The following is a 25565-nucleotide window of genomic DNA, read 5'->3' on the forward strand; positions in this document are numbered from 1 at the left end:
CGGCTTCATCTCCTCTTTTCCTGCCATGACTTTGATGAATCCTGCTGGATCTTCTAAAATTGTATAAATCTTCTCAGAGATGAAGTTAGATTTCAATTATCTAGATTTTGTGAGTTTGCGGTTTGGAATGTAAAGAAATATGTTTCCTTTGCTTCCAGCCTCCAAAGCTTTCCACGATCCTGTGAGGGAATGGGTGAGGCAAAGCAGAGAGAGATTTGCTTGGGTTTATGGCTGGTAGATCCAGATTCAACTCCGTTCCCTGTGTTCCATTGCTAAAGGAGAGCTGGCAAGCACTGTATAGACAGCAGGGGGTTTTGGTTTAGGGAAGTGAGGAGTCACAGTGCTGTGAGGTTTTCACCCTTATCCTATGCTATTGAGCTCTTTGAGCTTAACTGACAGACTAGTTCTTCCTTAGATTGTTTTGGGGAATTTGGACTTCAACTTGATATGAAGGGGAGTCAGTAAAGGGTTTAAACAGTGCAACTGCCTTCTGTAGAGTAGGTTTATAAAGAGGTATGATCATTAGGGGGCTTCCCAGGTGGCGCTAGTGGTAAAGAATCCCCCTGCCAATATAGAAAGTGCAAGAGACCCAGGTTCGATCCCTGGGTCGGGAAGATCCCCTGGAAGAGGGCATGGCAACCCACTCCAGTACTCTTGCCTGGGAAATCCCAGGGACAGAGGAGCCCAGTGAGCTACAGTCTGTGCGGTCACAAAGAGTCAGACACAACTGAATCGACTTAGCATGCACACACACATGATCATTAGGAAATGAATGTCCCATCTTAAGAAAGTCAATTCCTAGGCAGGTTGATAAGAAGTCCAGGGTTCCTGAGGAGGAGAAAAGGGTCTAGGGCTCTTGAAGTAGAGATGCTGCTGCTGCTGCTAAGTCGCTTCAGTCGTGTCCGACTCTGTGCGACCCCATAGACGGCAGCCCACTAGGCTCCGCCGTCCCTGGGATTCTCCAGGCAAGAATACTGGAGTGGGTTGCCATTTCCTTCTCCAGTGCATGAAAAGGAAAAGTGAAAGTGAAGCTGCTCAGTCGTGTCCGACTCTTAGCGACCTCATGGACTGTAGCCTACCAGGCTCCTCTGTCCATGGGGTTTTCCAGGCAAGAGTACTGGAGTGGGTTGCCATTGCCTTCTCCATCGAAGTAGAGATAGGGGTCTGGAATTCTCAAGGAGGAGAAAAGGACAAACATCTTTTTTTTTTTCTCTACAGTCCTTAGTCTTAGTCACATAAAATGTTTTTTCTTTAAGCCCGGAACTGATGATCACACAACAAACAACTCAGTTTAAACTCTGTACTAAGGATTATATAACAACAGTGTATCCTGCTTGAGGACAGTTTCTCCTTCCTGAAAACCTTCTGGCTAATCCTGTTATCTTAAAATGTAAATTATGGGAGTGGGTCTAGTAGATCTTTACAACCTTGAGACATTCTTTTGATTTATTGTAATAGTAAAGGAGGAGAGTGAAAAAGTTGGCTTAAAGCTCAACGTTCAGAAAACTAAGATCATGGCATCTGGTCCCATCACTCCATGGGAAATAGATGGGGAAACAGTGGAAACAGTGTCAGACTTTACTTTTTTGGGCTCCAGAATCACTGCTGATGGTGACTGCAGCCATGAAATTAAAAGACGCTTACTCCTTGGAAGGAAGGTTATGGCCAACCTAGATAGCATGTTTAAAAGCAGAGACATTACTTTGCCAACAAAAGTCCGTCTAGTCAAGGCTATGGTTTTTCCAGTGGTCATGTATGGATGTGAGAGTTGGACGGTGAAGAAAGCTGAGCGCCGCAGAATTGATGCTTTTGAACTGTGGTGTTGGAGAAGACTCTTGAGAGTCCCTTGGACTGCAAGGAGATCCAATCAATCCATCCTAAAAGAGATCAATCCTGGGTGTTCATTGGAAGGTCTGATGTTGAAGCTGAAGCTCCAGTACTTTGGCCACCTCATGCGAAGGGTTGACTCATTGGAAAAGACCCTAATGCTGGGTAGGATTGGGGGCGGGAGGAGAAGGGGACGACAGAGGATGAGATGGTTGGATGGCATCACCGACTCGATGAACATGGGTTTGGGTAGACTCCGGGAGTTGGTGATGGACAGAGAGGCCTGGCGTGCTGCAATCATGGGGTCGCAGAGAGTCGGACACGACTGAGCGACTGAACTGAACTGAACTAATTTAAAAAGTATATAACTCCCTTGCTAACACTAGCAAGGGGGGCACTCTCCAACGCCCTTCTGATGTCTCTGTCAGAAGCTTTCTCTGTCCCTTTTTCACTTTAATAAAACTCTGCTACACAGAAGCTCTTGAATGATCAAGCCTGGTCCCTGGTCCCAAAGCTAAATCTTCTTCAGAGATCATGAATCTGACATCGGTCACTGTAAGCTATCAATCTGCATGAGAGGAGGTCAAAACTAAAATGACAGTTGAAGTGGAAAAGAAGAGTGGGATTTGAATCTATTTAGGAAGTGAAATTATCAGGACCTGGTATTAGGAGTGGATCTGTGGTCATGTCACTAACTCAAAAATGAGTTCAGAGGGTCAAGTGTGTTGAGTGTTATGTTGTTGTTGTTTAGTCGCTAAGTCATGTCCGACTCTTTTACCATCCCATAGACTGTAGCCTGCCAGGCTCCTCTGTCATGGATTCTCCAGGCAAGAATACTGGAGTGGATTGCCATTTCCCTCTCCAGGGGATCTTCCTGACCCAGGAATCGAACCTGTGTCTCCTGCATTGCAGGTGGATTCTTTACCACTGAGCCTCCAGGGAAGCCCATTGAGTTTATAGATGCTTTCAACTTTGAACACTGTTGACTTGGCACAGGAGCGGTCTTGCAAGCAGTTGGATATGTGATGGTCACATTTGAGGAGACGTCCTGACAAGGCATAAATTTTGTACTTGCCAGTATATGGTGATGGTAAAGCTATGAGTCAGTGAGATAATTAAGAGAACATGTAGAAACCAGTAGACCACTAAGTGTAATATAGGCCGAATACAGTATGCCTTGTAAGAGTTACAAACATGGCATTAACAAAAGCCCAGGAAAGCTCAAGATAAAAAATGTTTTCTTGATGGTAAATGGGATAAAGAAGAATTTAAAGGTAAGCCTATATGATAGACCTTTGAGGATGAGAATTTTAATAATGGAATAAAGAACTATAAAAAATAGCCTTAGTTACTTGGTTGAGAGTTTTTTTTTGGTTCATCTGGCTATTGTTAAACATGGTAAAAGTTGACAAATTTATACATGAAACCAGAGTTGGGGTAAGAAGACCTCTGGGCATCCATTTGTTTCTTTAAGTGGGTGGCACTTATTTTCACAGTTTTTGTAGCAACAGAGAATGGGAAATACTGCCTCTTGTGAAATGTTGAAAGAAAACAATATGAAGCTGAAATAGCCTGTCTAAAAGTTCAGAATAAGATATGCAACATAAACTTAAGCAAGAAAAGCACCCGTGTTTGGTATATGAACATTGAGTGAGGTGTCCCGGTACTTTAGAAACAGTTGATCAGTCACTCAGGACAGTGACCTGCTCAGTTCTGAGGATGCTGCTTCTACCTGTCAATTTCAGCTCAGCCTAGAGAAATGCACGCGCGTGGTTGTGCTCAGCCACTTCAGTCGTGTCCAGCTCTTTGCAACCCCATGGACTGTAGCCCACCAGGCTCCTCTGTCCAAGGGGTTTTCCAGGCAAGAGTACTGGAGCGGGTTGCAATTTCCTGCTCCAGGGGTTCTTCCCAACCCAAAGACTGAACCCATGTCTCTTGGGTCTCCTGCATTGGCAGGCGGATACTTCACCATTAGTGCCACCTAGTTTGTGGTAAATTGTTTCCTAAAACAATTAAAGTAGCAACATCAATGATCACTGATCACAGATCACCATAACAAATATAATAATGCTGAAAAAGTTTGAAAGATTGCAAGAAATACCAAAATGTGACACAGAGACATGAAGTGAGCGGATGCCATTGGAAATGTGGAGCCAAGAGACTTGCTTGACACAGTTGCCACAAACCTTCAAATTGTAAACAACGCAGTATCTATGAAACACAATGAAAACAAGGTGTGTGTGCATTGGGAGTCATGGAGATACCATTTCTGTTTTCTGAGGATGTACTGTCTCAAAGGGATGCTTGAAGTACAGCACGGACAAAAATCAGTTGCCTTCTTATAGACCAAAAGAAGGTACTAGAATAGCAGCGGTCAAATGTTCCTTTGTTCCTCTCTCCAGCTACCTACAATTTCGACCTTCTTAAAGAGGTGGTGAGCAGTTCCCTTTGAAGACTTCCTCCTTTTTGCTTTCTTGTCTTTTCAATAGGATAAAATCATCCATTGACTTTTGAATGTGAGAGACATATTCTTGCTGTTAAAGGCTTTTACAGTTTCTCATCTTTCCAGAAAGCCCTGTCTGCATTTGTTCAAGTGTGGGTTTCAGATATATCAGTTCAGTTCAGTTCAGTTCAGTTGCTCAGTCGTGTCCGACTCTCTGCGACCCCATGAATTGCAGCACGCCAGGCCTCTCTGTCCATATATATGTTGGGGCATAATAGTTTAAAATTGAGTTAAAATATAAACGAAATGGCCTTGTGGCTTCTCTATTGATTGGGCTCTTTTTTATTTGGCAGTAAGCTTTCTCATCACGTTCATTATTTTCCACAGGACTTCATGAGCTGGTTTGGCGCTGGAATCCCCACAGAGAGTGGGCTGGGAGCCCCAGTTTGGGTGGCCAGGACAGTGTGTCCATAGGACCCGGACTTGCACACTTCAGACTGATAATTCTCATGCAAAGAGGAATAAGAATTTCAAAAGAAGGGCTTGTTAGCCCCCTACTTTCGAATCGACTCTGCCAAGAATTTACAGGGTTTTACCAGATCATACAGAATGTTCTTTTATAATGATAAGTTTTCATTTGGAAATAACTTAATTAATTCAGACTCAAAAAACCCCACCATTCCTATCAAAATCCTTTTCAACCCCCCCATCACTTTCTGTCTCTTTTTCTTTGGTCATTTCCTCCTCATTGTTTTCTGCTGTCTCTGCCAGCATTCCAGCTTATTTTAACAACTACATAAATATAAAAACCACGACACCAAAATTATAGTTGGAGCATCATTTTGCACTATTTAAGAACTGCATTGTCATATGTAATTTGCAGTAAACTTGAACTCAAAATGAAATTAAAAAAGAAAAAAACTTTCTTTTTGGCTATAGCATTCAGAAATCAGACTGTCTAACACAAACTGGATTGGAATTGCTTCCTTAAAAGAATACTTTATGGCCCTATGATGGGATGTATTATAATCCGATTTGATTGCTCCCCTTTCTGTTTTTTCTCCCTGGGTTCATCTTCTCCCTAGATATGGGATGGGCTTGATGGCACGCTTACTTCAGGACAGTTTGGTTTTTACTCTAGGCAAATGGTGTCTTGAAACAGCATCTGTCATCCTGGTCTTCAGAGTGTTCTTGGGACTTTGGAATGTAGAAGAATGTTTATGCCTTGAGACTGCTAGTCACCCAGTGTGGTTCCTCTGTCAGGAAACAATCTTTAATTGATTGCCCTTTGCTTATTAATGAGGGATGCTAGCTCTACAATATCAAGATATAGTAAGCTATGGAGTCGGGTTTACAGAACCTTCCCCCATAGGCATTTTTCTCATTTTGTCACCTGCGAGTTAATACCATTCCAATTTCCAGATGAGAATTGTTCCCTGGCAGAATATAGAAGTGGTATTCTTAACTCTTTATGCACAAAACCCCAAATAAGCAAAGAATCTTTCATCAGCGTTTCTATTTCCTAGGTCCAAACTCAGTTTATTTTCCCGTGGTTAGATGCCTTTGACTTGTATATTTCCCAAAGGCAACCGAAATAATGTGATATCACAGTGCAGTTTTATGGGACTCTCATTTGGTGCCATAGTAATTCTTTTTGAAATAGGGTTCTCCTCTCGGTGGGGAGGTTGCAGGTGATGTAGTACAAGCAGAATGGAGGATCATGATTTACTGTTCTTGAGTTTTTACTCAAGAGTGGGCCACTTACTGTACTTTATAAATAGGAAGATGCCTAGATACGTGTTGCTCTGATTCAGTCTGGATGATACAGTCTGGATGGATTAAGGACAGACAAACATACAAATAGATATTTAATGCTCACTTTTTCCTTTGCTGCCTCCATTTGGAGGGAATCCAAAGAGGTCACCTCATTTAATCCTGGCAGTAGACTTTACCATTTTTATCAAATACTCCTCATTAAGCACTGTATATTTATAATGATGTGCTAGGTACTATATTCAGAGTATGCTAACTAGGGTTTATCCTTGGCCTTGGCAATTCATCTGCTGAATTGACTACATTTGTACTGTACTTTCATTGAAAAACAAGCTCTTTGGAGGGAAGCTGCTCAGAATATCCTGAATTTAATGACTGTCAATGGCAGGAGGCCTTCCAAGGCAGTGATCGTACCAGTCCATGTTTACTGAGAGCTCACTGTGCCCCCGCATAGTATTATGAGACGTATGTACTTATAACACAGTTCTGGTTGCCTCTGGGGAATACACTACACGTGTCTGTTCTCTTCCTCGACATTCCTGGGGAGAGTGTCTATTAACCTCATTTTACAGGAAAAGAAGCAGGGGCTCTGACAAGCAAAGGAACATGCCATTCTTGAGTCTTCATTTCGTCTCCAATCCCCTGCGTTAGCTGTTATATTTTATGATCTGCAATAGTGACTATAATCTGTTACCCTGGTAGGAATAATAAAATACAGAGACATGACAATGACTTAATCAAGAACTGATGAGGAGCTAAAGCCTCCAATCACCTTAAGAAATGCTGCTCCCAGGAAAGTAGGAGTACTGTTCCAAGTCCCGTTCCTCCACTTGGCCTGTCTGTTTGATTGTTATTAGCCAAGAAGGCATTAAAATATGCAACCGTGCTGATCTCCAGAATGCCTCTGGACTGCTGACTTGTACACTTTTACCCTCAGCGAACACTTGTGGTCCCTTGTCTCATTAGATTAACACCTATATTGAACTGTAGGAGTCACTTAGCAACCCACCGGTCTCATTTATCCTAGTCACTTAGGAGTGTGTCTGCTGTTTGCTTCTGCACAAAGATACCTCTCTGTATTTTGTTTCTGTCAGCAGCAGATTTAGTGACTTCAGGAAAAGTGCACTAGCACAGGATGGGTTTTCTTATTTGATCCATCCTTCTACTTTTTTTTTCTTCATTTTTGCTTTTTCTATGACCTTTGTGATTTAAAATTTTTAGAAGTATACCTTCTTGGTATTGTCATTTCATCATGATTTTTATTTTTAATTTACTTTGCCTGCATTTAGAAAAGCCATTTTTATTATCACTGCTCTGTTGGATAATGCAGAGATGCTGTGTGTGTGTTCTAGTATTGCCCTATGACCTTTATGGCTCATTTAATGAGGATTTTAAAAAATTATTATTACTCTTACTGCATTCATTACCAGCTAGCAGTCATCAGCTTTCTGCATACAATATTTTTTCTTTGAATACCCTCTATTTCCCCTCTGTGAGGAATTTATTCTCCCCTTGGTGCGTGGGGACAAATTACGTTCGTAACAGCCATTAATGGTAATGGGGAGAGTGTGTAAATCTTTGATGCATTGAAAACCAGATGGTACCCCAGTGGGTCTTTTTCTCCATCCTACCTTACCAGAGTTTGTTTGGCTGCATGTACCATAGGTTGTTTCCAGTGCCTGAGCTCGTATTTTCCTCTTTGTTTTATGTGCACGGTATATACACAATGTGCACACTCACAGGTGTGGTCTTGGAAAATCGAGATGGATGAGATAAACTAAGTTCTCACCTGTGATTTTCATTTCTGTAGAGAACCCGACTCTGCATCTGAGTCCTGGGTCTCTCTGCCTTGTCTCCACCGCACCCTGGACTCCCTACATGGCCCGTCTCATGCTGGGTGAGGGCTGCTCTCTATTTGGGGGTGTCCCCCAGGAGAGCAGGAATGGCTTTGACAAGACTCTATGTCTTTGATTCTGAGTACAATGCATGGCATGCGTGGTGGGTGTTCAGTAAGATTTTACTCTGTAAAGGAGTGAATGAATGAGAGACTGGCTGAGATAGAGGAGCTGAAAGACCCTGAGCTCACCTCCTGTCATGGGCACATCAAAATTGCAACTATTTCTAGAACAACCATTGAAGAAAAAGACCAGAGGGACTTCCCTGGTGGTCTAGTCATTAAGACTCTGCACTTCTAAATACAGAGGGCACTGGCTCAATCCCTGGTCTGGGAACCAAGATCCCACATGCCATGTGGTGCAGCCACAGAAAACACACAAAAAAACAAAGAAAAAGACCAGAACCTACTAGGAAGATCTTCTACAATTAAAGCTATAAGGAGGGAGTGAATGAGTGCATGAATGTGAAAGCAAGGGTTCTACTAACCCTACCTTGGCGATATTCTAATGCTATTAATAAAATAAGTATCTTGTAAATTGGACTTCCCAGGGGCAGCAGTGGTAAAGAATCTGCCTGCCAATGCAGGAGACACAAGAGATGTGGCTTTGATCCCAGGGTTGGGAAGATGCCTTGGAGTAGAAAATGGCAACCCACTCCAGTATTTTTGGAAAATTCCATGGACAGAGGAGCCTGGTGGGCTCTAGTCCATAGGTCTCAGAGAGTCGGACACGACTGAGCTCACATGCACACATCTTGTGAAATACTGAATAAATACTTTTCGTATTTATAATGCATGTGTTATAGAATAAGGAAATGAAAAGAATACAGTATTGGAAGTTAGATGATTTGAACTTCATCTTGGTAATCAATTGGCTATGCGTTTTAGGAAATTTAAAGTCCCTACTCTGAGTTTTCTCATCTGGAACACGAGTGCTATGCTGTGCTTAGTTGCTCAGTTGTGTTCAACTCTTTGGGACCCCGTGGACTGTAGCCCACCAGGCTCCTATGTCCTTGGGATTTTTTAAGCAAGAATACTGGAGTGAGTTGCCGTGCCCTCCTCCAGGTGATCTTCCCAACTCAGGGATTGAACTCAGATCTCGAGCATTACAGGCAGATTCTTTCCCATCTGAGCCACCAGGGAAGCTCCAGAATACTGGAGTGGGTAGCCTATCCCTTCTCCTTGGAATCTTCCTAATCAGGAATTGAACTGGGGGTCTCCTGCATTGCAGGCGGATTCTTTACCAGCTGACCTACCAGGGAAGTCTGAAACATTGAATAGTTGCTATCTTAGAAGGTTATTATAAGAATCAAATGAGATCACAAACACACTTTGATTCGACAAATGTTTATAGAATTCACTCAGTGTCAGACCTTGTGCTAAGTTCTAAGGATAATAAAACTCCACCACTGTTGTCTTAAAATTCACCGACTGTGAGAGAGATTCTTCTCAAAGGCTAAAGTGCACCAAAGTCAAGGAGCTCTTGTTAGCAATGTTGATTCTGGTGCTATTGGTTTGGGGAGCACCCAAGATCCCCCAGAGATATCAGTGCTACAGGTCCATGGACCACATCTTGATTAATTAAGGCTTTAGGAAGAGGTTGGCAAACAGGTCTTAATGCAAAGTGGTAAGGACCGTAGTCCTGGCATCCCAAAGTATGGTGGGGGCATAAAGAGGGAGCAGTCACTTAGTGCTCGGGACATGGTAGGAGGCAGGCAGAGCTTCCAGGGTGAGTCATCTGGATCCTGAGCTGCTGAGTGGGAAAGGCCTTTGGTCAGAGGCTGCATCAGCGATACGGATGCAGGCTGGCTCCAGCATAGAGAGTAGGAAAGCAGAGGAAGGAGAAGGATGTGAGAGAGGAGTGTAGAACGCCCAACTGGGGCCAGGAGGTGAAGGGTTAGTCTTGTTTGCCAGGCTAAGACCTCAGGCTCAGTGCTGGAGCCAGTGTGCAGTGGAGAGGTTTAGCAGAGCTGTTGGGTGATTTGTGTAACACTGCTCTGGAAATAGTCAACTGCTGTATCATTTTAGGTAATTTGCAAAACTTAAAGTAGTGCCCTGGAGTATTCCCAAGGTAGTAATGAAAAGATTAAGACTGGAGGTGAGAGGGTGGATTTTTTAGGTTCTACAGTGTTAGGAGACAGACAGCAAGAATTGAATCCTTGCCCTGCTAGAAGGATTTTACTTTATAGGTGAAATACGTTGAGAAATATTTATTTGCTTTCTGAATCTTAGTTTGCTCATCTATAGAGTGGAGATAATAAGGATTATCTCATGATATCTCATGGAATAATTGTGATGATGACATTTATTTCATTCATCGAAGCACCATTTGGGGGGGGGCAAAGTATGCAGTTTGCTGCTGATAGGAGGTGTCTGCTAACTTCTGATTATTAATGATGTCAATTTTGAGCTCACATAAACTCCTGCCTAGGAAATAACGTAGCAGATTTGGACAGCAGCCCTGTTGATGGATTGTCAAGTGCCCTTTCTCCCGTGTGGTGTTCCAATGACTTCTTAAACCATCTTAGAAGCTCAGTTGGTCTTGGAGGTGGCAAGAGGCATCGGTGGTCTGATTCCACAATGCTCTGAAAGAATTTGGAGGACATTCAGTAAAAGAGTGAGAAGGATTTTCTTAAATGTTTAAAAATTAGAAAGTCAAAGAAACCTTTCTAAGAAAGAGAAGATAGAGGATTGCTTCAGCACCTGCCCAAGGATTTAGTTCAACAAAACGTATCTCAGTATGCTTGAGAAGGTTTTCATGCTGGAAGCAGATCTCAGTTAGCCAGCTTGGCCCGTGTTCTGCAGCGTGTAGTGGCCATCTCCAGCATAATACCGGTCACGTTCCGCCTCCTCCGCTGGACTGGGGGCTTCTGGAGGTGGAGACGGTGGTCTTCTTTTTCCTTGATCTCCCACTGCCTGTATCAGGGATGCTTTTAGTGACTGTTTTCGTCTTTCACAATCCTTCTGTGGAATGTACTATGCTCTCTAGGAAGGAATGACACTGGAGGAGGTGGAGTGAAGGCGCCCTGGAGCTTAAGGACTCCGAAGACCTGCAGTGTTCTCTTCAATTAGCTCAGTTCTGGCTTTCTGCCCTAGTTTGGATATTGCTTTTGAGATCCAAGTGCCCCTCTTGAACCCTATCTGCATCCACATCTTATTTCCTGTTCATTTAGGCCAATCACATTAGAATAAAGACCTCCTCTCCTTCAAAACTCCCCTTCCCGGAAACCCGACACTGTCCCTGAATCCCAGCCTGGGGGATGGGGCCAGCGGGCTTCCACTGTGCATGTCAGATGTCACTTTCCTAGGAGGACATCTCCCCTGTTCCTGGAGGAGAGGCCCTGAATGCTCCCATGGTCTTCAACCTCATCTCTCCCTTGCTGCGAAGTGTTGCTGAGACTTCCAGCACCTGCCTGTTACCGTCTCCTTAGATGCTGTGTTTGTCTGATAAAAGTGTATAAGTGTTAGTTGCTTAGTCGTGTCTGACTCTTTGTGACACCATGGACTGTAGCCCTCCAGGCGCCACTGTCCCTGGAACTCTCCGTGGAATGGGTAGCCATTCCCTTCTTCAGAGGATCTTCCTGACCCAGGGATCAAACCCGGATCTCCCGCATTGCAGGCAAATTCTTTACCCTCTGAGCCACCAGGGAGGGCTGGCCCTTGTCTCGGTACCCACAGCAGCATCTCTCCAATGGGGAGCTCTAGTTCTGGGTTCTGGCTTTTCCTAGTCTGTTATTTTCCAGTTAACCCTGAGTGGACCAAGATCCAAGAACAACTGCGTTCAATGAATAGAGACTTTATAGAATGGAATGTCTTATAGAATGTTCCTCATTTCCATTAAGGATTTTTAAAAGGTCAACTTTGCTTTCATACATGCCAAAAGGGTGGCATTTAGAGATCAGAAAACATCATTTAAGAAAATAACAGGTTCTTCCCTTCCTAAAATAGGGTATCCTGCCTAGTATTGGGGGGAAGGTTAGATCAGCGGTTTCTCTTCTCAGTAGTATTTCTACTAACCAAAGTTATGGTTGGTGGTGGTGGTGGTTTAGTCAATAAGCCGTGTCCGACTCTTGTGACCCCATGGACTGTAGCCTGCCAGGCTCCTCTGTCCATGGGATTCTCCAGGCAAGAATACTGGAGTGGGTCGCCATTTCCTTCTCCAGGAAGTTATGGTTAGATAGACCTTGACTTTATTTCATATGCCAGCTTTGTTGTTGTTTGATTGCAAAGTCATGTCCAACTTTTTGACCCCATGAACTGCAGCACACCAGGCTTCCCTGTCCTTCACTGTCTCCTGGAGTTTGCTCAGATTCATGCAACTTTAGCAAAACTTGTGTCAGACTTGTTTTGATGAATAAATTTCTAGTGGCTCTTTTTATGGGGTCATCATCCCACCATCTAATAAACAGAACTTTGAAGCAAGTATTATTGGTGAGAATAAAATATTTCAGCATCATAAAAGAATGTTGAATGATGGGGAAAAAAAGTATTACACAGCTGAGAGGTAACTTCCAATCATGCATTTTAATATGGTCTTAAACTTTCTTGGGGATGGTAGAGAAAGGGAAATTAACATTCACTTAGTATCTCCTGTATTCTAGGCACTGCATGGACATTATCTCTTTCAATCTTTACAACCTTCAGTGAGGCAGGAATTAACTATCTTTATTTTTCAGATAGACATAGAGGTTAGGTAACTTGTTTAAGGCCCCATACATGCATGCGTGTATGCTCAGTCCTGTCTGACTCTTTTGTACCCCATGGACTGTAGCCCGCCAGGCTCCTCTGTCCATGTCATTTCCCAGGCAAGAATACTGGAGTGGGTTACCATTTCCTCCTCCAGGGGATCTTCCTGACCTAGGGATCGAACTGATGTCTCCTGTGTCTCCTGCATTGGCAGGCAGATTCTTTACCACAGAGCCACTGGGGAAGTCCCCCTCCACCCCCCGTAGCTCATCTACAGGTCGTTCCACTCTCTGTAAGACAAGTATTTTAATATTTACAATGGTACCTTGATTAGATCATCTATGTAGGAGAGATTGTTCCTATTAAATGAAATTTCTAACTAATGGAAGGTCATGAAAATACTCTATTTTTCATCTTTGTTAAAAATCTTTCAAAATTATGTTGGTGTCTTTTGCTCTTTGTATAATAGGTATATCCTGCATAATTTAGCTCAACAATTTTGTTACTCATCTTGCATTTCCTCACATTCATTATTGTGAATATCAGTTTCAAAAACTGATATTTAATAAGCTTCTTGAAGTTAAGTGTGAAGTTAGTTTCAACCGCTCATGTTATATAAGAAATAGGGACTCAGAGGAATTAAGAAACTTTTCTCAGGGTCACTGTGTTTCTTTTTAGAGGCAAAATGTGCATGCGATTACAGAACTCTCTTCTGAATATAATATATGCTGGAAATAGCCATGGCTTAAGTTCTGATATCAACTTATTTTTTTTGTCTCTTTACAGCAGAATGGAAAAAAAAAAGTTTACATAACAGAGCGCTTTGTTTTTCAAGGTTTTGCTGTATTCAGAAATTATCCTTCACTTATCTTATTCTGCTAAATATACCAGACAGGCAAGGGTGAGAGCAGAAAGGTATGACAGCACCTCTGGGTCCTGACTCCAATTGAAAGTAGCATAGTCACAGTTGTCAGTTTGCTGAATAGGGGTGAAGTAACTAATGCTGTATTGTGATATTTAAATGTCAAATTTTTAAGGCATCAAAAGCTAACTTTCTGCTGTTCTTAACTTTTCATGTCTTATGTGGAGCAAAGTTGTTTATTTGACTCACATCTGGATTTGGTTCTTGGTCAGAAAACTGCGTTCTCTCTGAAGAGTTCCTCTCTCCTCTGGTACCCCAGGATTTGTAGAATATTGCATTTAACATAGTAAGCACTGTGCTAGGCCTGGGATGGATACCATGCTGTCAAGGAATGTACAACCTTCCAGCATTCAACGGAGAATAGGTTCAACTGTATGAAAAAATTACCATAATAGAAGCTTATGAGAGATGTTCAGGGGGACAAATAGATTTACCCAACGCACTCATAAGGAGGTGTGAGTGGAAGGGAGTGGGTGCATGTCTGTTGCAGAAGGGGGGTCAAAGAGTTGTCAGTCATTGAGTCAATTGGTTGGGAGCTCAATGGGTAGAGAAAAGGGGAAAAAGATAACATGTTAAAGGCACAGAGATCTGAAAAACCGTAGTCCACTTGGGTGATCATTCTAGCTTGATGTGACTGGAGAAGTACAGAGAGGTGCTGTAGGGAATGACTACAAGGAAAGATTGGGATCAAATGACAGAGCATCTGGAATCCCACGGTAAGCAGTTTGGAACATTCTGTAGGTAACTGAGGGCCATTCAGCTATCTGGGATGGGGAGTGACATGTCCAGCTGTGCATTTTAGTAAAACAATGATTTTTAAAATAGTTGATTAACTGATTTGACTGTGTTGGGTCTAATTTATGGCACACGGGACCTTCTTTGCATCACGTGGGATCTTTCGTTCTAGCACACGGACTCTCTAGTTGTGGCTCAAGGGCTTAGTTACTCCATGGCATGTGGGATCTTAGTTCCCTGACCAGGGATCGAACCCACATCTCCTGCATCACAAGGCGGATTCTTAACCGCTAGACCACCAGGAAAGTCACCTGTAAGATAATCATTTTGATTTAGTAAGAAAATTTCTCTACTTTAGTGACTAAAGAATGTATTAAAGAAACAAAAGAGTGAGGAAAGGAGAGCTTTTAGAAGACAAATGTTTCTACCTTTAGCAGATAGATATGAGACTCACTTCTGTATTGAAGTTGCTAGACTAAGGGACTAGTGGGAAATTACAGGAGAGGCAGAGGTCAAAGTGGACTGAGTAATCAGGAGTCATAGGACTAGTAGTGGTGATATTGGTAACTTTGAAAACACAAGGACAGGAAAAGAGAATGGTATAGAATGAAATCCAAGGAACAACTTGAAAAGGTAGGCAGTTATATCAGTTAGCTTGTACTGTGTAACAAACGGTCCTCGAATTTCATGGCGAAACAACCATATGTTAATTATTCTTATGAATTTATGTGTCAGCAGGGTGATTCATTGGGCTTGGGATGGCCTAGGATAATCTCACCTGCTCTCACACATGTGTCTGCAGCTTCAGAGGGATTGGCTGGTGGCTGGTAGAGGGTGGTCTCAGCTGAGGTGGCTCTGTCTGTTTCTCATCATCCAGCAGGGCAGCTCAGGCTTGTTTCCATGACAGCAGGGCAGAATTCCAAGGCAATCCTGGCCTCTTGAGATACAGTCTCAGTACCAGCACGATATCAGTTCTACTGCATCTTTTGGCCAAAATAAGTCATGAGATCAGTCCAACTTCAGTGGATCAAACTGTAAGTTTTCATTTCAAGGAGTATAGTTACAAGGAGGGTTGAAGAATGGGACAGTTATCTTAATCAACTTTACCATGATTCATGGTTATTAAGTGATTATTGAAATAATTTAAAAATTATATTTCATTAATTGTATTCATTTGCTTCCCAGTGAAGATTGTTGTTGTTCTAGTCGCTAAGGTGTGTCTGACTCTTTATGACACCATGGACTGTAGCCCGCCAGACTCCTCTGTCCATGGGATTTTCCAGGCAAGAATGCTGGAGTGGGTTGCCGTTTCCTTCTCCAGGGGATCTTCCTGACCCCGGAATTGAACCTGTGTCTCGTGCAAGCCTCCTGCGTTGCAGGCAGATTCTTTACCGCTGAGCCATCGGGGAAGCCTCAGTAAAGATTAAAATGAATGATTTTCTAATGTGAGCATAAGAGTGCTGGTATCTATTTAAATTTCTCACTTTGTTGGTGTCACAGGAATATGATTCTGGTTTCCCTTTACTTGGTTGTTGCTACTTTACATTTCTGCTTTTAACTCCATTCAACAGTATTAATTTTTTTTTCTTCTTTTGTTTAAAATTACCCATAGGAAAATAAAATAAAATTACCCATAGGAAGATAATAGTTATACATACAACCAAGCCAGCAAGTGTCAACCCCATTCTCAATCACCACCTCCCCCAAAGAGCCCCCATAAATAATAAGACTTGAGTAAACAAGCGATTGTGTCCTCATTGTCACAGGCCTCAAAAACTGCATGGGTTGCTTTGTGAGATGTCACCAGTTGACAAGGTGTGCTTTGTCTCTATAATTCCTCTGTATCCTTCTTACTAATGATGTTTTGCTAGCCCCATGCAGAGCCTTTGAATAACTTTCCCAGAAAGGACCACCCACAGGGAAAATATTAAGCCTATCTGGTGGACTTGAATGCATCCCTTATGAAGTGAAATCTTTATGTAAAATAGATACTTGGGGAGCAATTATTATTAATTGCAGGCCCTTTCAACACAGTTTTTGATCCTTGCATGCACCAGTACGCACCACTATTGTTCAAGTCAGTGACAGTGGTATAGCCCAAGGATGGTTTCAAAGCCGTTAAGAACAAAGGGACTTTTTGCAGAATATTCAGTTTACCAATTACTGTCACAATCATAGCCTTTGAATGTGGCTGTGTGTGTTCCTCTCAGTTAATGGATTCTACTTATATTAATGCTGGCCCCTGCCTCTGGACAGGCTTCAAGGGTACATGTTTAAGCTGGCCTGGTGACACTGGGGTTAGATTACCCATGTGTACGACTTATTTTGATCAAAAAACCTTGTGAATGAGATAATCACATACTGTTTCAGATTCATGAAGGGAATGCTACGTGGTGCAAAGGGTACTGATTTTCAAAATTTTATGTTCTTGTGAATTTTTTTCTGATGTTTGAATAATTACCCTGTCCAATAAAAAGACCAGGTCAACTGTATTTATGTTATTCACATATAATTAAGGAAGTTAGCCAAGATATTCTGAGTTACTAAATAGAAGGTTTTAGGTGAAAAGGGCTGTCATTATGTCAGTAACTGAAAATATTAAAATATAGAAGTTTTATGTTTTATCTATGTCTCAAGCACATTCTTTAACATGTCAAAACTTGACTTTGGGGAATGGAATGAGGGATACGCAGGGATTAAAAAGATGCTAGAATTAATGTTCAGTTTCTTGAGGTATTATTTACTTGCAGTTACATTCATCTTGCTTGTGTGAATTTTCTTGCTGAGTAGTATACTACTGAAGGGATGGATCACACCATGGTATTATATATACTAGTTACAGGATATAAGAAACTCTTGATGAGGGTGAAAGAGGGGAGTGAAAAAGCTGGCTTAAAACTCAACATTCAAAAAACTAAAATCATGGTATCTGGTCCCATCACTTCATGGTAAATACTGGGGAAAAAGTGGAAACAGTGACAGATTATATTTCCCTGGGCTCCAAAATTGCTGTGGACGGTGACTGCAGCCATGAAATCTTTTAACGCTTACTCCTTGGAAGCAAAACTCTAACAAACCTAGACAGCATATTAAAAAGCAGAGACATCACTTTGACAACAAAGGTCTGTGTAGTCAAAGCTATGGTTTTTCCAATAGTCATGTATGGATGTGAGGGTTGGACCATAAAGAAGACTGAAAGCCCATGGATTGATGCTTTTGAACTGTGGTGTTGGAGGAGACTCTTGAGAGTCCCTTGGACTGCAAGGAGTCAAACCAGTCAACCCTATAGGAAATCAACCCTGAAAATTCTTTGAAAGGACTGATGCTAAAGCTGAAGCTACAATACTTTGGTCACCTGATACAAAGAGCTGACTCATTTGGGAAAGACCCTGATGCTGGGAAAGATTGAGAGCAAGAGGAGAAGGGGGCAACAGAGGATAAGATGGTTGGATGGCATTGCTAACTCAGTGGACGTGAGTTTGACCAAACTCTGGGAGACAGTGAAGGACAGGGAAGCCTGGTGTGCTGCAGTCCATGGGATCACAAAGAATCAGACATGACTTAGTGACTGAACAACAACAGTATGCTTTTTTTTTTTCCTTTTCAGTTTTTAGTGATTGTAAATATAGCTACCCTAAGCATTTGCCTAAAAGTTTTGTGTGAACATTGAGTTTCCATTTCTCTTGAGTAAATGACTAGGAATCAGATTGCAGGGTTGTGTGGAGTATGTGTGCTTAACTTGACAAGCCGAACTGTTTTCCTAAGTAGTCCATGGGGTCACAAAGAGTCGGACACAACTGAGTGACTTTCACTTCACTTTTCACCATAAGTATATGAGCATTCCAGTTGCTCTGCATCCTTGCCAACATTTGGTATGATCTGTCTTTCTAACTCTAGCCTGTCTTTCTAACTCTAGCCTATTCTTATCTGATATAGTGGTATCTCATTGTGGCTTGCATATTGTATCTATTAATAAGAAATATTTGCCCAACTTAAAGTCACGAAGATCACGTCTATGTTTTCTTCTAGAAGTTCAAGTGTTTTAGATTTTGTACTTTGGTCTATAGGGCTTCCCTTGTAGCTCAATGGTAAAGCATCTGCCTGCCAATGCAAGAGACACAGGTTCAATCCCTGGGTAGGGAAGATACCCCAAAGGAGGAAATGACAACCCACTCCAGTATTCTTGCCTGGGAAATCTCATAGACAGAGTAACCTGGCAAGCTATAGTCCATGGGGTCACAAAGAGTTGGACATGACTTAACCACTGAAAAACAGCAACAACGAATTTGGTCTATTGTGGAAATTAACGGATTAACGGATTTTTTTTTTGGCCACGCCTCATGCATGTGGGATTTTAGTTCCCCAGTCAGGGATCAAACTCATGCCCCTGCATTGGAAGCAGAGTCTTAACCACGAGATTGTCAGGGAAGTCTGTGTTTGTTTTTCATATGGACATACAATTACTCTAATGTCATTTGTTGTAAAGGCTATCTTTTCCCCATCAAATTGCCTTTGCACTTTGGTTGAAAAATCAGTTGACCATATGCAATTTCAAGTTATATTTTCCTACAGTTCAGTGCACATTATTTCTTAAACCTGTACATGTTAAGTCACTTCAGTTGTGTCCTACTCTTTGTGACCCCATGGACTGTAGCCTGCCAGGCTCCTCTGTCCTATTCCCAGGCAAGAATACTGGAGTGGGTTGCCATTTCCTCCTCCAAGGGATCTTCCTGACCCAGGAATGAAACCTGCTTCTCCTGCATTGGCAAGTGGATTCTTCACCACTGGCCACCTATGAAGCCCTGAGTGGGGTGAGAGTGGGTATATGTAGACTTTTTTTTTTTCCAAAACAAAAATGGCATAAATTTGCATCAAAGGTAGAAAATCAAACACTGTTCCCTATTTGGGCATTTTGACTTCACTTAACCTATTGATTCTGACAAATGAAATTAGTAATTTATATCAGAATGACACTTCATTCTTAACAGTGTTAGAATGACACTTCATTCTTAACAGTGTTAGAAAACAAAGGAAGGAATAAGCATTGAAAAAAAAAGAGCTTGGAAAGGTTCAGTATGTTCTTTGATTCATAAAAGTTATGATTTCAAAACTGGCTGAACCTTTTGTCCATAGATTTATTCCAGGTTTGGCAGCATCCAGCAGAGAAGTGTCATTTCTGAGGAGCTGGTACAGGTCAAGAAGCAAGTAATCCCCAACCAGCTATACAGGGGTTTGACAACGTCAAATTCTTTGAAAGAAGGGTAATTTTATTAATTTCTATTAAAATAGGTTTTTCAGCTTAGTTTTAGGGAGCCTGTTTTCCAGAAGGATGCAACTGTTTTATAATTATGATATTAATTGCTAACCCCTAAAACTCTCATAATGTGTTGAAAACTTATTATATTATGTAGATTACATATATCCCTAAGGACCTTATTTCCCACCAAAAAATCCTGTGTGTTGGGTTAGGGCAGAAGTAAATCTCCCCTCCTCTTGGCATAAGTTTACATAAGTGTCAGGGTGCAAATTCCTGTAGAAATACAACAGTATTTCTAATAATGTATGTATTATGTCCTGGGTAGATACAATACTTAAAGCAGAAATTTAAAAATAAGTAACATGTTTCTACAACTTTCTAATAAAGCTTAACAGTAGTAATTTTTTTCTTGTGTCATTTCTAGTTAATTTTAATGAAGAATTCCAAAATAATACATAGAATTCATTTGAAGACTCTAATGTGGTATTTTTCACAAGTGTGCTACTTTACTGACCAGTTTGAACCATAAAGTATATTACCATGAAAAATGTGGTTCTATATATAGCTTTGTATTTTATTTCAACTCCTTTTATGACCTTGAAACTTGGCAGGGGCTTCACTCCTCCACCCCAACCCCACTTCTCATTTCCAAAGAATTTATAGACTATCTTATCTTAACTCTGTGGATTTTTTTCCCCTCAAAATTTAAATCATGATTTAGATTTCTTTTTATTAATAAAGAATCTATATAACATGAATTTTCTCTCAGTTTTTACTCATCTCTATGAAACTCTTTTAGGTACTAAGTCTATTCAAATTTCATGACATGCTATATTCCATAAAAGTTTATGACATGCATTTTTAATGGCAGAGCACAAAACTGAATAGACTAAAGCATTCCATTATAGGTAAACTCTTAACCGATGGTGCAACTTAATTAACCCTCTAAATATTTGATCTTGACTTCTGTATATCTAGAGTCATCTTGATGATGGGAATCTGAGTTTGTGGGGATCATTCTGGAAGGATTGTTCATTTATGAGCATCCAGACAGACAAACAGACACCTCTATTCCAGTGGAATCTATAACCACTTTGTAAGAGGTGCTGACCTCACCTGTGCAGTGTTCAAGATAATGGAGTCCAGTTTTCCCAGTGGTTTATCCAGTGACAGTAGTTGTCCCAGACCCATTGGGAACCTGTGTTTACTCTTCCAGACCACTGGGCACATGTAGCCTTTGTGTATGAAAATATTGATTTGTTGAGTCACACCAGTGTCCTGAAGACCTAAAAGAGTAAACTGGGTCCCAGTGGTGAAAGGTCCAAAGACTTTCCCACTTATTTTTAAAAGCTGGTCCCATGCTAATCAGTTCCAAAGCCAGAGGTCCCTGGTGCATTTGGGACCTAAAGTCTTCTCAGAGTTAAATTTTCTTCTGACATGGTTATTTCACCTTATTGGCTAGTTGCTTTTGTTTTGTTTTCAAATAAAGTTTCTGAGTCACATGCTGGAGAAAAGACTAGCTGAGTGGGAAAACAACTTGCCGGTTATCATGGATCTCAAAATGAACAGGAACTGTATGTTGGGGTGTGTTTTATACTGTGGCCAACCATCTATTTGCAATGAGCCCAGCATCCATTTTTAAATGGGGTAGATCAGAGGTCAGCAAACGATGACCTATAGACCCCTTGTTTTTGTAAATAAAGTTTTACTGAAACATAGCCATGCACAGTCATTTATGCATTGGACAGAGGAGCCTGGCAGGCTATAGTCCACTGGGTCACAAAAAGTCGGACGTGACTGAACTGACTTAGCACACAGGTGGCTGTTTTTGTGCCAGGACAGTACAACTGAGTAAATGCAACAGAATCTCAATGGTCCATGAAGCCTGAAATATTTACTGTCTTGCTTTTCACAGAAAATGTTTGCCACTCCCCAGGGTGGATGTATCACCCTATGGTAGATGAATAAATCACATTTTATGTAGAGAGATTTTAATGTAAATTACAAATATCCTCACTTTCTGCATCTAATTTCTTCAGTGGATAGCTCAAAGAATAATGTTTTCTATGTAGCCAGGTTAAAATTATTATGTATAACAAAATGGATAGTAATTCCATAATGTAATTTGACACCAGCTTGTATACAAACTTCAGAATTGTTTCCAAAATATGATTTACAACTGATTTGTCCTTGCCAAGAGCCAGTCGGGACTGTGTCTTACATCTGATGTCTCTAAGGGCTCGTTACTCAAGGTACGTCCCTTTTCTCATGACACTGGCTTCCTGGAGAGGCTTTATCACTTGTCCTGTAGAATGGCTCACCTTCTGCCATGTTTGTGATTGCTTTTGACAGGTGTCAACTTGTATGTTCCTGTCTATCCTGAGTTTACCCGAAGCTATGTCTCCACTGAATCCAGGTTAAACATGGTAGTCCAGAATCATGAGAAGTGACCCTCAAATCTGCATCAGATCTGAAGAGTGGTGTCACCACTGAGGACACTAACATTGACCATCAGCTTAGTCTACAAATTATTCTAAAAATGGGGAAAATGGCATGGCATCCAAGAAGTAAAATCACAGTACAAGAAATAAAGAGTTAGAAATGGAACTCTCAATCCCCACGTTGATTTCCTCCTTTCTGTACTGTTCCAGGCTGCTGCTCAGCATGGTAACTCAACCTTGATTCTCGTTGCCTTTTTAAGTGATTTTGGGTCTGGAAGATCCCCTGGAGAAGGAAATGGCAACCCACTCCAGTATTCTTGCCTGGAAAATCCCACTGACGGAGGAGCCTGAAGGGCTACAGTTCATGGGTCACAAAGAGTTGGACACGAATGAACAACTTCACTTCATGTTCTAACTCAATCATGTCCTGTAGTACTGGTCTAGTAGAATGGGCCCAGACATGTTTTCCTGGTAACTGTGTCTTGTTTGGGTTCTGAGTTGTTGAGGGTTTTGCTTTTGTTGTATTCCTTTCCTCGTTTTTACGACATGTGGGAGAAACCCAACAAATTGATTAAAAATTATAAAGATGGATAATGAGACGTGGAGAAAATCAAAAGGAGTTGTGGTTCAGACTTAAGATAGAAAAACCCAAGCTCTAAGTTAATAACTGCATTTAGGTAATTACACCCATTGTAACATTTGAATGCAGTTTTATAGCAGTGAAATTTCTTTATGTGGAAGTTGTAGAGGCTCCTTCTCTGGCACGAAATAAACTGAAAGTGTATCTGCCTCCAAATAAACTGAAAGGCTGGAACCTGCAAACTTAGAAGGTGAACTTTCACTGTGTTAGTCTTAGTTTTCTCTTTTGCCTTGTAACTGTGATTTCCTTGGTTCATAAACGTGTGTTTCACAGCCTAGATCTAGCGTTTTATGCATCTTAGCTGAAGCCACGTGGAATTGTTTAGTGTGTGTGTTTAGGACTGTGAATATAGAGCTGCCAGTGACCTCACTTGTCCCATTATTTTGAGACAGCAGTGCATTTGTGTACCTTGCAGGAGGAGGGATGGAGTGAGAGGCGGGAAGAAACTGCTGATAGAGAACAGTGAATGAGCTTCAAAAATTCCCGCAAGGCTTCAAGGGCTCCCGTCAGTAGGAAGCCAGTTAATCAAAATGACAGGTGCGGAGGTACAAGCCTGTCGGAGGGGACGTGCTGCCCAGCCTTGTAATGACCTCAGGGGAATGTCAGAGCTGCTTCTGGAGAGCAGATGCATTAGAATGGAGACACGGAGGGGATGGCGAAAGCTCCAGAGCTGGAAAATAAAGAATCACGCTTCATGGTTTGAGGAAGAGTGACTGCCTCCAAAGAAACCGCCCATCACCCACCCATGAAGTCTCAAGTAGACACAAGATAAATCTGAACTGGATTTGATAGTGACTGATTCGTTATGATACCAGTTTAAGTAGAATTTAACTGCATTCAACTGGTCAGACATATAGGAGATCGGAGCTGGGGGGTTCCACCAGTGAGTGATAAGAGGGCAAGGTGGAGAGGGTGACCAAACTGGGCTGGAGAGCTGACACCTGTGAAATGAGAGAGGCAGGAAGAGGGTTGGGTGAAAAGAGCGTCAGACTTCAGCGCACTTCTGAGGGAGTCTCCGAGGCCAGGAAGAGTCCGTGATTGGGCAAGAATGGCTAGACTCAGCGTTATGCTCACACTGCTCAGTCATTGGCTGGCACAACCTTGGGGAGGCGTGGCCTCAGCATCCATGCTGAGGGACCAAAGATGAGGTGACTGGCTTCCACTCCGCTGACCCTGCTCCCCTCTGAGTGGTACAAGCCCATGGCTGCCACAGACAAGACTGTCCACGAAAGCCACCCCATCCCTCCTGCCCCTCTTCATTCTTGGTTTCTGTGCCCTTGTAAGCAATCACTTGGTTGTATAATTCAAAGATAATGACACTTTGCAGTGCATTTTAATATTTTAGAGATTGCCTTTTTTTTTTGATAATGCAACTTTATTACTTGCTGCTTGAGAACTTAGGTCTGTGACCTAAGTAGGTAGATCTCTTACCTAATAGGTAGATCTCTTGTTAACTTGAGCATGGAAAAGACAATGCATAAAGAGAATGGTGAGATGACCATGTCTCATTTTTTCCTTTCCTATGGATTGTCAAGTAGAAGGCTGAAGTAGGTAATCAGTTAATATCAACGAATACTTCGTGAATGGTTAGGTTAGTTTATTCTCATCTTGATTTCCTTGCATCATTTATTTAGAATGCTGATGGTCTCTTCTTAACCCCTTACCCCTTCTTTCTTATGACCTGAGCATAATTGTTTATTACCTGTAATAGCTAAAAATAAGTGATTATGACTCTCAAAGGAAGAGGTAAAAATCACAGCAGAAGAAAGGCATTTTTTTTCCTTAACAAATTTTTGTTTCTAACGAAGCTTTGATGTCTTATTTGCTTCAATTTAGCTATAAAATTTAGCAGCACATATGTCTATCAGCGGCAGTTTCAACCAGCTAAAAACTACTAGAAAAACAGCATGTGTTCACTACCTCTGAATTCACAGAGCAACCTCATCAAGTGCCTGAAATTCCCCTTTAGTTGTATATAATGACCTTCTTTCCCTGTTGTGTGTTAGTTGCTCAGTTGTGTCTTGACTCTTTGCGATCCCCGTGGACTGTAGCTGGTTAAGCTCCTCTGTCCATGGGATTCTTCAGCAAGAATACTGGAGTGGATAGCCGTTCCCTTCTCCAGGGGATCTTCCCCACCCAGGGATCAAACCTAGCTCTCCTGCATCGCAAGTGGATTCTTTACCATCTGGACCACCAGGAAAGCCCTGTTTCCCTACTAACATAGGTAAAATATATCTGCTCTTCTGTTCTTTTGAACTTTTATTTCGATTTCTGTCACAAAGGGATACGTTTTCATTTTTACAGTGCCAACCAAATCTTTAAAAGGAAGACAAGTGATGCTCAGGATCATCCAGGCACTCTACTGTATTGAATTCCCACCAGAAAGAAGCAACAGAGAAACGAGGTCTATAAAATGTAGTGAATGATCACCTGGCTGTAATAGTGTTAGGAGTGATAGTGTGAGGAGCTGAATTGTGTCCTCCAGAAACACGTGTTGAAATCCAAACCCCAAGTACCTGTGAGAGTAATCTCACTTGGAAAAATAGTGTCTTTACAGATGTAATCAAGTTACTGTTGTTCAGTCGCTCAGTCAATGTCTGACTCTTTGGGACCCCATAGACTCTATCTAGTCCACCAGGCTCCTCTGTCGCTGGGGATTTCCAGGCAAGAATACTGGAGTGGGCTGCCATTTCCTTCTCCAGGGGATCTTCCTGGGTCAGGGATCGATCCCAGGTCTCCTGCATTGGCAGGTGGATTCTTTACCGTCTGAACCATCAGAGAAGCCATAATCAAGTTAAGATGAGGTTGTACTGGACTAAGGTGGACCCTAATCTGATATGACTGATGTCCTGTAAGAAGAGGGAAATTCGGACAGCAATAAACCCAGAAAATGTCATGTGGCCATGGAGGCAGAGATTACAGTTATGCTGCCACAAATCAGGGAATT

General features: G+C 41.8%; 1 protein-coding gene and 1 long non-coding RNA gene across 8 annotated transcripts in view; one reads left to right on the forward strand and one right to left on the reverse strand.

Annotated features, from left to right (window-relative positions):
- The window catches only part of LHFPL6 (LHFPL tetraspan subfamily member 6), a 276744-nt gene that overhangs the window by 76931 nt on the left and 174248 nt on the right, over positions 1-25565 (forward strand). For 2 of the 7 annotated variants that reach the window (XM_081547756.1, XM_081547757.1), the window contains exon 3: positions 21890-22144. The exons of the other annotated variants lie outside the window; for them this stretch is intronic. In XM_081547756.1, the coding sequence (XP_081403882.1) occupies positions 21890-21987 (98 nt within the window). In that variant the 3' untranslated portion in view covers positions 21988-22144. Of the gene's footprint in view, positions 1-21889; positions 22145-25565 lie in introns of those variants that run through there. 7 annotated transcript variants of the gene reach the window in all.
- LOC145528780 (uncharacterized) lies at positions 12443-15992 on the reverse strand. Its single transcript, XR_014070644.1, has 3 exons — positions 15939-15992; positions 15059-15263; positions 12443-14591 (listed from the first exon to the last, which is right to left on the reverse strand). It is a non-coding gene; the product is annotated as an uncharacterized LOC145528780 (long non-coding RNA).

The sequence above is a fragment of the Giraffa tippelskirchi genome, chromosome 12 (assembly GCF_054371585.1).
Source record: "Giraffa tippelskirchi isolate mGirTip1 chromosome 12, T2T-mGirTip1v1.2.pri, whole genome shotgun sequence".
NCBI lineage: Eukaryota > Metazoa > Chordata > Mammalia > Artiodactyla > Giraffidae > Giraffa > Giraffa tippelskirchi.